Source organism: Nerophis ophidion, linkage group LG06 (genome assembly GCF_033978795.1).
Source record: "Nerophis ophidion isolate RoL-2023_Sa linkage group LG06, RoL_Noph_v1.0, whole genome shotgun sequence".
Taxonomy (NCBI): Eukaryota; Metazoa; Chordata; class Actinopteri; order Syngnathiformes; family Syngnathidae; genus Nerophis; species Nerophis ophidion.
In genome coordinates, this window is record NC_084616.1 from 33,501,012 (window position 1) to 33,516,752 (window position 15,741).

Consider the following 15,741-nt stretch of genomic DNA (forward strand, 5'->3'; position numbering starts at 1 on the left):
AATAGGGCGGTCTGCATCAGTTATCAATTGTACGAGCACAGTCTTTGGATCTCAGTAGATCAGCCCCCTTGTGTTTGATGGTGTGTGCATGTGTGTGAGTGAGGTCAATATAATTTTTTCTAATTTCATTTCCACCCATCAACATATCACAGTAGGGTTGAATGTCCAATTATGATTTTTTTTTGTCTGGCCGGTATTCGGATATGACGTATTGATGTTGCACTGTTCACACGGACATGAAAAAATCCAATACAGGTCGCATATGGGCAAGAAAAATCTGAATTGACCTGCAGTGTGAACAAGGCCTATACTTAAAAGGGAACTGCACTTTTTTTTTTAATTTTGTCTATCGTTCACAATCATTATAAAAGATATGACGGACGGATTTTTTGTTTTATGTATTCTAAATATTAAATATATTTGTTCAAAAGTCCGCTTACAGTGGAGCCTATGGGTGCTGTTCAATTCTGCCTATAGAGCCCCGGAAAAAATATCCAAACACCTCCATTAGGGTTTTATATACATGATGTAAGTCTATATTTGATGTACAAACCCCGTTTCCATATGAGTTGTGAAATTGTGTTAGATGTAAATATAAATGGAATACAATGATTTGCAAATCCTTTTCAACCCATATTCAGTTGAATGCACTACAAAGACTCTCATTCCGGTCGCTTTACACTCGGCTGCCAATCAGCACCTCCAAGTCCGAGTCCATGGTTCTTGCCCGGAAAAGGGTGGAATGCCATCTCCGGGACCCTGCCCCAAGTGGAGGAGTTCAAGTACCTAAGAGTCTTGTTCACGAGTGAGGGAAGAGTGGATCGTGAGATCGACAGGGGGTTTGGTGCGGCGTCTTCAGTAATGCGGACGCTGTATCGATCCGTTGTGGTGAAGAAGGAGCTGAGCCGGAAGGCAAAGCCCTCAATTTACCGGTCGATCTACGTTCCCATCCTCACCTATGGTCATGAGCTTTGGGTCATGACCGAAAGGACAAGATCACTGGTACAAGCGGCCGAAATAAGTTTCCTCCGCCGTGTGGCGGGTCTCTCCCTTAGAGATAGGGTTCAACAGTCCGGGGTCTCCGTTGTTGTATTTTACGCTTCATAAAGCACTACACATTTTCCATGGGAGACAGGTCTGGTCTGCAGGTGGGACAGGAAAGTATGCGCACTATTTTTTAACGAAGCCACGCTGTTGTAACATATGCTGAATGTGGCTTGGTATTGTCTTGCTGAAATAAGCAGGAGCGTCGATAAAAAAGACGGCGCTTAGAAGGCAGCATATGTTGTTCCAAAACCTGTATGTACCTTTCAGCATTAATGGTGCCTTCGCGGATGTGTAAGTTACCCATGCCTTAGGCACTAATGCACCCCCATACCATCACAGATGCTGGCTTTTGAACTTTTCGTCGATAACAGTCTGGATGGTTCGCTTCCCCTTTGGTCCGGATGACACAATGTCAAATATTTCCAAAAACAATTGGAGATGTGGACTCGTCAGACCACAGAACACTTTTCCACTTTGCATCAGTCCATCCTAGATGATCTTGGGCCCAGAGAAGCCGGCGGCGTTTCTGGATGTTGTTGATAAATGGCTTTCGCTTTGCATAGTAAAGCTTTAACTTGCACTTACAGATGTAGCGACAAACTGTATTTAGTGACGTATGTTTTCTGACGTGTTCCTGAGCCCATGTGGTGATATCGTTTAGAGATTGATGTCGGTTTTTGATACACTGCCATCTGAGGGATCGAAGGTCACGGTCATTCAATGTTGGTTTCTGGCCTTGCAGCTTACGTGGAGTGATTTATCCAGATTCTCTGAACCTTTTGATGATATTATGGACCGTAAATGTTGAAATACCTAAACTTCTTGCAATTGCACTTTGAGAAATGTTGTTCTTAAACTGTTTGACTATTTGCTCACGCAGTTGTGGACAAAAGGGTGTACCTTGCGCCATCCTTTCTTGTGAAAGACTGAGCATTTTTTGGGAAGCTGTTTTTATACCCAATCATGGCACCCACCTGTTACCAATTAGCCTGCACACCTGTGGAATGTTCCAAATAAGTGTTTGATTTGCATTCCTCAACTTTATCAGTATTTATTGCCACCTTTCCCAACTTCTTTGTCACGTGTTGCTGGCATCAGATTCTATTTGCAAAAAAAAAAAGTTTATCAGTTTGAACAACAAATATGTTGTCTTTGTAGCATATTCAACTGAATATGAGTTGAAAATGATTTGCAAATCATTGTATTCTGTTTATATTTACATCTAACACAATTTCCCAACTCATATGGAAACGGGGTTTGTAGTAATGGACACATTTATAATAACATTTAATATTTACATATTTTGATCATTTAAAGCATAGTTGGTGGGGGGAGGTGAGGGCGCGGGGGAACAAGCGCCTCTCGTGTTGTCCTCGCAAGATCCATGTCCAAAATGGATGTCAAAGTGTCCCAACTTGTCGGATTAAATTCTCAGTCATCCATTTTTCAGGTGAGAGGCATAATTCATGATCTACAACAATCTTGAAGGGGGAAGCACGGTGTGACAGGGGTTAGTGCATATGCTTCACAATACAAAGGTCCTGAGTAGTCCTGGGTTCAATCCAAGGATCTTTCTGTGTGGAGTTTGCATGTGCGTGAGTTCCCTCCGGGTGCTCCGACTTCCTCCCACCGCCAAAGACATGCACCTGGGGATAGGTTCATTGGCAACACTAAATTGGCCCTAGTGTGTGAATGTGAGTGTGAATGTAGTCTATCTATCCGCGTTGGCCCTGTGATGAGGTGGCGACTTGTCCAGGGTATACACCACCTTCCGCCTGAATGCAGCTGAGATAGGCTCCCGCGAGCCCGAACGGCACAAGCGGTAGGAAATGGATGGATGGATAAATAATCTTGAAGGGAACAGGGAAGGAAGCAGCAGACCACTCAATGTAAACATAGGCACACCCGGAAGTAATCACAACGCCGCTCCAAATATTTTGTCTGTGTTAGCGTTTATAATAATAATAATAATAATAATAATATCACTAATACTTGGTTAATATTCAAGTCACAAAATGTAAATTAAGTATTGTTGCCGTTATTTATGGGATTTTATGGGCGTAATAATGGAGTTTCAATTGGCTCCGCTGTAAGCAGAATTTTATTTACTGTACGTTTATTAATATACTTAGAATGCATTAAAAAAAAAATCCATCCGTTGTCATGTCTTTCATGATGATTGTGAAAGATAGACAAAATTCCTAAAAGGTGCAGTTCCCCTTTAAGCATCACTCTTTTTTTTCTAAAGAAATCTTCATAAATTGTGAGAAAGTGTGTAAATTGCACTGTATTTTGTGAGGCTTGTATTGTACATGGCACTTACTCTTCATGATGAATTATTGTCCCCAAATCAGAAGACCGAATTCAACTTTATCATACATTGAAACATTTTTTAAAAATCCTCTTACTGGTTCAGAAAAAGCACAATCCCATATGATGGTAGCCATTGCGTTATTTTCTTGGCTGCCATGTACAATAACTACTATTGGCAACGAGATCATCTGCAATGACAAATATTTCAATATCAATAAGTGACATTCATGATTACAACCAATGCAAAGGGACAGTGACAACAAAAACAAACCTGTATCTTGTAAAGAGTGTCACAGCCTGTGATCGTGATCTCTGTTGAGAAGAGGAGGGCAAATTTCTCCTCAGTCACAGACTCTGATCCCTTCCTGTCGGCTCTCTTGATCTTCTTGATGGACTGTTGCAAGAAAGGAACAATCGGATCAGTTATCACTGAGAGTGCTCACTCTCTTATCAACTGCAGCCAGAGAAGTAGGGTGCAGTACATACCATGTTTCTGAAGGTGGCACATGTGCTCTTGGTGGCTGTGTTGTGTTCAAGAATGGCTGTGTTATTGATTACTTCTCCAACATTATCACTGCAGATAATGCACAATAGTGTCATGTGTGTTTATTCATTGGATCATAACCACTTTAAACCTATTTAATTATATTACATGAATGCAATTTAGTATTTGCCTTAGCAACATACCTACAATTTAAATCAAATGGCTAACATTACCGAAATGAAAAACGTAATGTGTTGGAATACAAGAAGTAAATTGAACAATACTAACCTAACCACTACTAACCTGAGTGTAATATTTAAGCTTCTGGCCTGCATTTCATTAATAATTTGTGCCCTCAACACCACAGGCTTCCCCGATGCGACTTTCTCCCCTAGCAGGTAGCGCACAGTAGTTGAGAACTTGGATTGTGTCTTAATGACATGAGGGGGCTGCTTGTCCACCACAAAAGAGCTAAGGGACACATTGTTACATGGAAAAGTAAACAAACATCAGTGATGTACAGTATCTTTGTTGCTTTTTATCAGTAAACCAGAGAGAAAATGTTTATACAATATACTTAACATTGTGGGAACTAGAGATGCGCGGATAGGCAATTATAACATCCGCAACCGCATCACCAAAGTCGTCATCCACCCGCCGTCCACCCGAACTAACATTTTATCAGGACCGTACCCGCCCGCCAATGCCCGCTGAAATAAATCAGAGGTCGGCCGCCTTTGCCACTCACAGATATATCTAAACCTGTTTCACAGCTACTCACAGACATATTTAAACCTGTTTCACAGAGCATCAAAGACAATTGGAGCCGCTAACGTTCCTGCGATTATCCAAAAGCGTTCATACTAATTACAAGAATATGGGCGTGGTGTGAAGCTATTGCTTTAGACACCTTCAACAACATGTACAAACCGATTGTTGGTCCGGCAACATATGTGCAGCTTTTGTAATTACATGTACAAGATTGAAAGGCATACTGGGTGACACAAAGTACACTGATGGTTGTGATTCAAACAACTTTAACACTTACTAATATGCGCCACGCTGTGAAGCCACACAATACAAGATTGACAAACATATTTCGGGAGAACATCCTCACAGTAACACAACATAAACGCAACACAACTAATACCCATAGTCCTTTGTATTCATGACAAAATCCTGAATATATTTTACACTCCCGCGCCCCCAACCCCGCCCACCTTACCGACGCACGGGTAAGGTGGGAAGGATGGGGTTAATGAATGTGTTTAGGAAACTATTTTGTAAAAAAAATATATATATATACTGTAACAGGAGATTATGTTTCTACCTGGGTTGTCTTGGAAATAATAATTTTCATGGTTGCTGATGATTTTTTATTTATTTTTTTAATTAAAAAAGTTACATAACACGAGGAGTTCTGCTGTTGTCGTTTATCTAAAATTGTTGCATTTGCATGATCCAGTGAACCAGCTTAAGAAGTACTTTTACAGTTTAAATGATAATATTTGTTCATTGTATTAATGTATTCCTAACAGTCAATTGTTTTCATTTTGTAGCATATCTCTTGACTACACTACTTCCAGTAGGCTTCATGTACAGTATGTTGTTGTTGTTTTTTGTCCAATCATATTCCAGCGTCTATGTGTTTCCATGCCAAGCTTAACAAATTAGATTTCAGATTTGTTCCTTAATTACTGCACAATAATGTAAGTGTTACCCGGACTTCAAAAATATTAGTCTTAATGCTATTATTTCCTTGAAGATAAATTGAATTATGAAAAAAACATCAAAAGGGATAACAGCCGTTAAAATCCCTCACCTGCTTAATTTTAGTTGAAACAAGCAAATGTAGTTAAATTAGGTTACCTATGACAGCAGCTAACGTTCTCGCGTCCATCCAATAATGTTCATCCTGATGACAAGAATATGGGAGTGCTGTGAAGCCATTGACTTGGACACCTTCGACAACACGTACGCACCAATTGTTGGTCCAGCAACATGTGTGCAGCTTTCGCAACTACACGTACAAGATTGAAAGGCATACTGGGTGATACAGAGTACACTGATGGTTGTGATATAAACAACTTTAACACTTACTAATATGCGCCACGCTGTGAAGCCACACAATACAAGATTGACAAACACATTTCGGGAGAACATCCTCACAGTAACACAACATAAACGCAACACAACAAACACCCAGAATCCTTTGTGTTCGTGACACTTCCTGAATATATTTTACACCCCCGTGCCCCCAACCCGGCCCACCTTACCGACGCTAGCGGGTGTATAAAATAGTCAGGGGGTGTCATGAATGCAAAGGATTATGGGTATGTGTTGTGTTGCGTTTAAGTTGTGTTACTGTGAGGATGTTCTCCCGAAATGTGTTTGTCGTTCTTAATTGGTGTGGCTTTACAACGTGGCGCATATTACTAAGAGTGTTAAAATTGTTTATATCACAACCATTAGTGTACTCTGTGTCACCCAGTATGCCTTGCAGTCGTGTGCGTGTTACCACGGAAGCCACACACAACATGTTACTGGACTTACAAGCAGATCGTTAATGCTGTAGATGGCGACAAAGGCAATGGCTTCATAGCACGCCCTAATACTTAATATCTGGTTGACTGCTGGCAGCCATTCAAGAGAATAATAGCGTCTCCCCTTGTCTTCTCCGCTTTATGACACTGGTCTTAAATGGCTCTTAAAATGGCTAAAGATACCGATCCCAGAACCGTGTATATCAAATATTACCGGATGGTTCAACCGGCACCCGCCCGAATGTAATTAAAATTTATTTTTTCGTCATGTCAACCGCCCGACCCGCGGTTTATCCGCGGACTCCGCGGATGAGACCACAAACCGCGCATCTCTAGTTGGAACACTCACACAGTATGTAACAAGAGCTGTAACAAACTTTATGTCTTTACAAGGACGATGCGTAGCTGAGAGAAAACTACCTTTGAACAAGAACCTGCAGAAGTTGTCTGAGCCTTTCTTGCAGCTCTGGGATTGGGTCCCCTATGATCATTAGTTCTTGCCTCAGATTGCCATTTACACCAAGAAGCTGTTCACACCTGACATGTTCCCATGGGGGAAAATAAAGGCAAAAGTGACCAGTCTAATACTTTAATCGATTAAATAGCACTCTATTTTAAGTATTCTTGATGACTGAACAGGACCTTACCGCATCTGCAAGATATTGAGGTCATCAGCAAAAGGATGTCCGATGGTGGCCTTGTACTGCTCCCACCTCCAAGTCTTTATCCTGCTGAGTAGTTGTACCTGACACTGGTCCAGACAATCCACACTCTCATTGAGCAGCTGGAAACGTTTCTGAACCAATCAACATCCCAACACAGAAAATGTATTCTACATAAATATATGATTATGCACTGTAAATATGTATGCACATAAAATCCTTCCGTACTTCTTGGGCCCATCGGAGTGATTCTAAACCAGTGGTTCTCTAACTGTGGCGTACCACTAGTAGTATGCGGGCGTCATTTAGAGATGTAAATGTAAATGGTAAATGAGTTGTACTTGTATAGCGCTTTTCTACCCCTTTTTTTTTAAAGGAGCCCAAAGCGCTTTGACAGTATTTCCACATTCACCCATTCACACACACATTCACACACTGACGGTGGGAGCTGCCATGCAAGGCGCTCACCAGGCCCCATCAGGAGCAAGGGTGAAGTGCCTTACCCAAGGACACAACGGATGTGACTAGGATGTTAGGTGGGGATTAAACCAGTAACCCTCAGAGCACAGCCACTCTACCAACTTCGCCACGCCGTCCCCCAAGTAATTACTTGATTAAAGTACAATCTTTTATTTTCCAGTATTTAAACACAGTGTTACTGTTCAAAATGTGTGTGGTGTTACAGTGCCCAAAATATGAAACATACTTGTTAAATAAAACTTTTGAGTTATTTTAATGAATACTTAGGCCTCCTACACTACTGAATTTTAAAGTTGGTCAATATGGTGGTACTTTTTTAGTTATTTCTAAGGTAGTAAATGGTGAAAAAAGTTCAAGAACCACTGTTCTAGATGATTAAAAAAAAGGAGACGGTGCAAGCCTGCTCACCGTTGCCATGGCGGTTACATTGTACTCCAGCTGCTGTATGTGTTTCTGTAGTTTATTGATTTCCGAGGCTGTGGGATCAAGTCCATTTTGTTGCCTCCTACCTGTGCAACCAAAAAGCAGTAAGCAAAAGTAAGTTTTGGACAGAACAGAAAAATAGTTTTAGATATCAATCAACATTATGATAAGAAGAGATTTTTGTCATTGTATTTATTGTATGTTATATTTGTATTTATTGTGTTTTAAATGTGCTGTTTGCTGCAGCTAATCTACTATATTTCCATTCGGAGCTTGCTTATATAAGTGACTGTTATCAGATTTATAATACCTTGCAAAGACTCATAGTTCTGCCTCTCCCAATTAAGCTCTTCCTGCAGCTGGTGTATCTTCTTTCGCAGGTCCCGGACCTCCACCACTTTGAGAACCAAGTGATCTACATCCTGCTGTTTGGGGAATGTGGATTCCCTGGTGCCATATAGAGGATACTGTGGAGGGTTGTTTACCTGGGTTGCCTACACATGACACAACATGTAAAACCAACTGTTATAGATCTACACTCATAAAATGCAATCAGGTAAACGGAAAACCCTTTTTGTAGAACAAGAACAATGAGAAATGTTTCTTACAGTGTCAAGCAGAACCCTCTCTTTGCGCAGGGTGTCCCTCACCATCACTACAAACTGTAGCGACTGCTGCTGAAACAAGCTGTGCTAAAAAAAAAAGTCCACATGCTTTTAGTTCATCGTACATAATTGGTTGAAATTGTTGGTATTCTTCCACTACAAAAAGAAAAACATGAGAATCACTGACGTTAATGAAAACTGACCATAGTAATACTACGGATAGTCATGAGCAAACTGCTCCAGTTCTCTCAGGTATGATACAGTAGGGGCCTTTTCCAGACTGCATGCTTCAGATCTTTTCCCAGATGTTCAATTGGATTTAAATTAGGGACCACATAAGGCCACTTTTAGAGTGAACCAATGTTTCACCCTTAGCCATTCTTGACTATTTTTGGCTTTGTGTTTTTGTATTCTAATTATTAGAACATAACCAAGTATTCTCCATGTTTCACAGTAGGAATTATGTTATTTAATGCTCAACATTTGTTTCCCAGAATCCCAGTAGCTTGGCAATACACAACTTTGGGAAAATTCCAGTATTTTTTTTAAATCATTACTTCTGTCATTTTCAAGTTATGATGGAGTTTTTCTTTCTTTAACAGAATCCAAACAACATTTTTTTGTCCGTGTCAGTATTTAAAGTCATGTCATTATATAACGTGTCATTATGCAAGTAATAATACAAATTCATCACAATGATGTCAAATCTCTAAGATTGAGCGGGATGAAAAGCTTCCATGGAAATGCAAAGAGAAAACGTAAAAACAACTAAAGCAAATAAAACGTATATCTTTAGTTCTGTGCCCGTGAATGTTACTGATAAAATAACCATTGGATGCATTTTTAAATTCATACAACCAAAAGTAAAACTATCTAACTAGTAAAAAAAAATTCATGACACCTTGAAATAAACCAAGCTTAGGTTATCAGTTGTACAACTCACCTTATACTTTGTTGTAGTATGTTCTAAAGACAGCTAGCGTAAAACTACTTTAGTGAGTTTGGTAATCTACCATATAAATGGCTCAAACTCAGAGCATAATTTAAGACAGACAAAGCTGGAACTCTCCAGTGATTTATTAGTAACGATAATAAGTTAAAAGAATTGTAATTATTTGGAGTAAAATGCTCTCTTTTATTAAGGGTGTTAAATATTCATGTACTTTTTTAATGTCCATGGACAGTTTAGATTACGGGTGCACGATAATTATCAAGCCAATATTAAGAACTATAGCGTTACACCAATAATCCAATAACATAAAAAAAAGCTCAGATAACTGATAAACATTTTCAAAATTGCTCTATGTTCTCTCTATGTTACCACAATTTGTTGAAGATTTGATTTCTTATTTTTGAATGTATAATTTCTTTATCATTTTATTTTCTATCGCTGAAGTATTTAAATTAATGGTCACCTCTAATTAAAAAAAATAATCAACCCCTAATTAAAAAAAATGCTATAAATACATTTTAACATTAATTTGCATATTTTAAATTGTTTAAGTACAAGTTAGGGCACTGTTTTATTTTACCTATTTGGTACAAGTATCGGTTTAAATGTAAACAATATCCTATTGAGGACATAAGCTTCACTGATTTATGGGTGTGTTGTTAGTTTTAACATTGTGGTGATGTTATATTTGGTTAGGACAAATCTACAGGTTTGTCAAATCCACCGTTGTTTGACTATTTCTTACTTTCAGGTGTGCACAAACTACAGTCAAATCTACAAATACAGTCGCAATGGTGTTCCAAAAGGACATTGACTCCAAACACATTTCAAAAGTGGTAAAGGAATGGCTAAATAAGGCTAAAATTAAAGTTTTAGAATGGCCTTACCAAAGTCCTGACTTAAACGTGTGGACAATGCTGAAGAAACAAGTCCTAGTCAGAAAACCAACAAATTTAGCTAAAATGCAACAATTTGTTCAAGTGGAGTGGTCAAAAATTCAACCAGAAGCTTGCCAGAAGCTTGCCAGAAGCTCGTGGATGGCTACCAAAAGCGCTTTCTTACAATGAAACTTGCCAAGGGAGATGTAACCAAATCTTAACATTGCTGTATGTATACTTTTGAACCAGCAGATTTGGTAGACCCATAATAAATTCAGAAACAAAAAAAAACATAATTCATGTTTTTGTGACAAACAAGTATGTAATCCAATTACTCTATCACAAAAAAATAAAAGTTGTATAAATTATTGGGAACTCAAGACAGCCATGACATTTTGTTCTTTACGAGTGTATGTAAACTTTTGATCACGACTAAATATAAATGAGCTATGAGTTATTTGTATCGGTTTTTGAGAGGCAGGAAGTTATCAGTATTGGCTTGAAAAAATAAATATTGTGCATCCCTAGTTAAGATAATTTAATATGCTTTCACCTGCCATTGTTATTTATCGTTCAAATCTTGAAGTTGTGACAAACATAATGTTATTCGAACACAGTCAGGCAGAGCAAGTCCTTACATCTAAACCAATCTGGATTCCAACTTCTAAATTTCAGTTGTGTTTCAGTTGACTCTGATGGTGTCCCTACCATGTTCTTACTAATCTGCATCAGCTTCATTTTGTCCACCACGTTGGCGTTTTGCTGCGAAAACGTCTGCAGCCGCAGGATGATCTCGTCTAAGAGAGCCCGAGCGTTTGCCTCCTGCTCCACGTTCTCCAATGCAAACTCCTCCCTAACAAGGCACACAAGCACGCACGCAGGCATGCATGCACGCACCCGCACACACACCCACACCACAAGTCAATGAAAAAATAAAAATAAATAAATAAACAGATTATTAAATACAACATGTTAACATTGTTTACACAAGGATGAAAAAGACTTTGTAAAACAACCTCTATGTGTGTTAATCTGGCGGTGTGTGTCTCTGAGTCATACCATCTTTGTTCCTCAATCCAGTCGGACAAAAAGTGCCGCACTTCAATGTCAAAGGTGGCTGCAGGGTAGAGGTCGTTGATGGTGTGAACAGGAAGGTAATGTATCAATTGGCCCATGCGATTCCACTGGGCCATGGTCAAGCTAAATGGTCAATAATCAAAATAAACATTATGAATGCATTTTGAATAGTTGCATTACAATATATGTAGTCCTGAAAGTATGTTGATAGACAGAAATATGTTAAATACACTGAATGTAATTTGTTAGATTTGATGTATTAATGCTGAAGAAATCAGGAAGGAAATAACTGAAACAATGAAGGGGGATTCTTGAAATATCAGTAACCTAGCTGAAAGGTTACCTTACCTACAGTGTTTATCGCCTTTTTTTTATTTAGGGGACCCTAAATGTCTCATAAATACGTTAAATGAAATGTTCTTTTAGTTAAAGCAATACTTAACATGTTTTGTCTAAATTTGTGGTGGGCAGACCGTATTTTTCGGACTATAAGTCGCAGTTTTTTTTCCATAGTTTGGCTGGGGGTGCGACTTATATTCATGAGCGACTTATGTGTGAAATTATTAACACATTACCGTAAAATATCAAATAATATTATTTAGCTCATTCACGTAGTAACCTTGTTGGAGGTACCGAACCCCACCAGTTTCATATGCACATTCACCCGACCCTTCTTTAGTGAAAAATAAAATGTGTTTTTTTTTTTCAAATTTAAGTCTAAGTTATGGGGTTTTTTTTTACTGGTGCACAAAATTAACCGTGCATGAACATCACCTTGTTCAAAGAACAAAAACCAACACAGTGCATTAACTCATAACAAATTACACACCTGCAAATCAGTGTGACTTCTGCTGTTGCCATATTCATAATACGCTGATCAGGAGAAGTTTTTATTTACACGATGAGTCGGGTGTGTCTAGACCTCCGCGACAGAGGCTCCGCCGAACCCCTGAGGCCGACTCACCGAACCCCTAGAGTTCAATCAAACCCAGGTTAAGAACCACTTGACTATACGTGTAAGATTTAATTGAATTCAGCAATTAGGAATGACAGATTGTTTGGTAAACATATAGCATGTTCTATGTGTAATAGTTATTTGAATGACTCTTACTATAATATGTCACGTTAACATAACAGGCACGTTCTCCGTTGGTTATTTATGTGTCATATACTGTAACATACACTTTTTCAGCCTGTTGTTCACTATTCTTTATTTAAAAAAAGTTCAGAAAAAAAATAGACAGTAGCGAGGAAGTCTAAAGCCACTTTAATTTGAGATTTTCGTCAAAATATGTCAAGTCTTTTCTTATACCAATCGCACACATCCGGCTTCTCAATAATAGTGCTATGCTTCACATCCGGTTTAACCAACAAAACAACGAAAAATAGTCTTACAATACGATCATGCATTGTCAAAGATGGTTTGTAATGTTATTCTCTGATATTTCAACCTAAATAAATGTTTTCTGGCAGATTGACATAAAGTGTATTGTAATAGACTGTCTGAGATAGACTGTCCTTGAGCAAATCAGCTTAGTATTTATGTTCACAAATAGCACAGTCAAACTAAATAGGCAGAAGGGGGACACACACACAGCGGCTCCATTCTTGGACACTTTCTCTTTCTCGTCTCCTTTTTCACTCCCACTTAGGCAATATGCTGCAGGCATGCCTACCACCGCCCTATGTATCCCACATTGGTAGTTAAAGTTCACTACACAATAATACCATCCCTATTGTATATTATTTTATAACCTGTTCTGATTGATAGTCCGCTATTACAGAATGTTTAACAGGCTGAATATTATATCATATTATACTATATTATATTATATAAATAGAGTAGATTAAAAAACTGCCATGCAGGAAAAAAAAATATGATTAACTTGCTCAACAAGTGAGCACAGAATATCAGAAGTATTTCTTCAGGTAGAGATATCATGTTACACATTACCAAACATCTTTGACAGTAAAAGCATGAGCATAACAATTCACATTTTGTGGTATTAATGTGTGAAACTGGTATCTAAGTATGGAAGAGTAGCTCCTCCTCTGAATGCAAGTGCTCCTACAGCAAGAATACACATTCTGTATTCCTACAAAATACAAAATCTGGCAAGACATCAATGCATTGTTGGCATTTTTTTTTATTGTCTTTAAAAGTGTATTTATGTCCTATTTGTTTTGTGCTTTTTAAAAAGGATAATGTGTAATTAAAAAAAACATAAAACATTTCATTAAGCGAACTAATTGTCCATTCATGGAATTAAAACTTGAAAATGATCCATCTAGGGTACATTTATGAATGATGAAAAATTAAATCTATCTACAATTAATAGCAATTCATTTTGAGTAAACAATGAACAAAGAGCAATTAATCGTGATTAAATACTTTAATCGCTTGACATTCCTAATATCTTTTAATGAAAATAACAGCTCATTTTATCATCTTAATTACACCCAAATGTTTTATTTATTTTACTCTGCAAATATATATACTCTGTTTATTTGTACTTGTGTTTCACTTTCTCTTCTTCTGTTACTGACCAGCATTGTTTCAGTTTTACTGAGATTTTTTTTTTAAAAGTACATTTTGTCAAACCATCTGTTTAATTAATTCTCCAAAGACATGCTCCTGAGGACAGGTTGATTGGCAACTAAATTGACCGTAGTGTGTAAATGGGAGTATGAATGTTGTCTGTCTATCTGTGATGGCCCTGAAATGAGTTGGCAACTTGTTCAGGGTGTACCCCACCCCGCCTTCCGCCCGAATGTAGCTGGGATAGGCTGCAGCACCCTCCGCGGTAGAACATGGATGGATGGCATTTATTCTGTTATTATTTATATTGGCTTTTGTGTGTTAGTTCTGTGTGTAGAGTAAGAGAAGAATACTTAGGTTTTTTTTTATGCAGTTTAAATAGTAAATACATGCAATCAAAAGTAAGCTTACAATGGCTCGATGGGATTCTGCATATAAAGCCCTTAGAAAAACACCTTCAATAATGTTTTATATACATATTGTAAATATATATGTAATGTAGTAACGGGCACATTACTAATAACATGTAATATTTACGTATTTTGATCATTTCCAGCATACACGGGATATCAATTTAAAATACGCATAAGGCATCCAATTTATTTTCCGACAACATACCTGATTCATACTCACTGCAGACTTCATGAGAAGCAACAAACAGAATACATAATCACTTACTGTACAATGGCTGGTCTCCATAGCCAACGTGTACATTGACAATATTTAATAAATCTAATCCTCATTCGGATTAGAATGTTACTGTGTACATGGACCCTGGAAAAAAATTATCTGATTATTACATGCATTTTAATGAATCACACCTTAAATCGGAAAACTATTCATTGACATGCGCAGAACCTAACATAAACGGAAAGGTGTGTTGTTTCTGCTATGACACCATCTTTTGGAAGAGTTAGCTCACTGCAGGTTCTGAATAGGCAGTGTCTTCTACTGTAAACAAACATCAGGGGTCGCAAACATGTGGCCCGCTGGCCGAAACGTTGTTTTGCGGCCCGTGCTTTGATATGACAATTTAATGTATGTGCGGCCCGCGAGTTTAATATGAACAGAACTTGACAGCGTCATACTACCCAACATTCTCGATTTTCACGGGAGTTCACATAGAATCAAGACCGATTTTTACACAATCAACACTATTCATGGAGCGCTGTAACAGCACATTTCTTACCACCCTCTGTATTCTGTATAGACAGTATGCAAGCCAAATTGAATGTCACCTTTGGCTGAGCAGTACACGTGTGATGTTGCAAGACATATTTGATCAACAGCTACACAAGTCACACTGAGGGTGGCCGTAAAAAAAACTTTAACACTGTTACAAATATGTGCCAGACCGTGAACCCACACCAAACAAGAATGACAAACATTTTAGGAGAACATCCGCACTGTAATACAACATGAACTCAACAGAACTAATACATACAATTCATTGCAGCCCTGACTCTTCCGGGCTACAATCCACACACCCACGTCCCACCCTCCCTACTTGCGTCAGTTGAGGTGTTATATATTGTAACCCTGCAAGGTGTTCTGGGTATTTGTTCTCTTGTGTTTAAGTTGTGTTAGGGTGCGGAAATTTTCCCAAAATGTGTTGGTCATTCTTGTTTGATGTCGGTTCACAGTGTGGCGCATATTTGTAACAGTGTTAAAGTTGTTTATACGGCCACCCTTAGTGTGACCTGTATGGCTGTTGAACAAGTACGCAATGACATGTTTA

At 38.4% G+C, this 15,741-nt stretch overlaps 1 protein-coding gene across 1 annotated transcript in view; it reads right to left on the minus strand.

The window, feature by feature from the left end:
• The window catches only part of stat6 (signal transducer and activator of transcription 6, interleukin-4 induced), a 31,945-nt gene that overhangs the window by 13,876 nt on the left and 2,328 nt on the right, over nucleotides 1–15,741 (minus strand). The window contains exons 2-12 of the mRNA XM_061903471.1: nucleotides 11,447–11,587; nucleotides 11,096–11,240; nucleotides 8,561–8,644; nucleotides 8,263–8,446; nucleotides 7,938–8,038; nucleotides 7,035–7,183; nucleotides 6,808–6,924; nucleotides 4,148–4,315; nucleotides 3,847–3,934; nucleotides 3,632–3,754; nucleotides 3,456–3,548 (exon numbers count right to left, since the gene is read on the minus strand). Coding sequence (XP_061759455.1) covers nucleotides 3,456–3,548; nucleotides 3,632–3,754; nucleotides 3,847–3,934; nucleotides 4,148–4,315; nucleotides 6,808–6,924; nucleotides 7,035–7,183; nucleotides 7,938–8,038; nucleotides 8,263–8,446; nucleotides 8,561–8,644; nucleotides 11,096–11,240; nucleotides 11,447–11,580 — 1,386 coding nt within the window. The 5' untranslated portion in view covers nucleotides 11,581–11,587. The remainder of the gene's footprint in view (nucleotides 1–3,455; nucleotides 3,549–3,631; nucleotides 3,755–3,846; nucleotides 3,935–4,147; nucleotides 4,316–6,807; nucleotides 6,925–7,034; nucleotides 7,184–7,937; nucleotides 8,039–8,262; nucleotides 8,447–8,560; nucleotides 8,645–11,095; nucleotides 11,241–11,446; nucleotides 11,588–15,741) is intronic.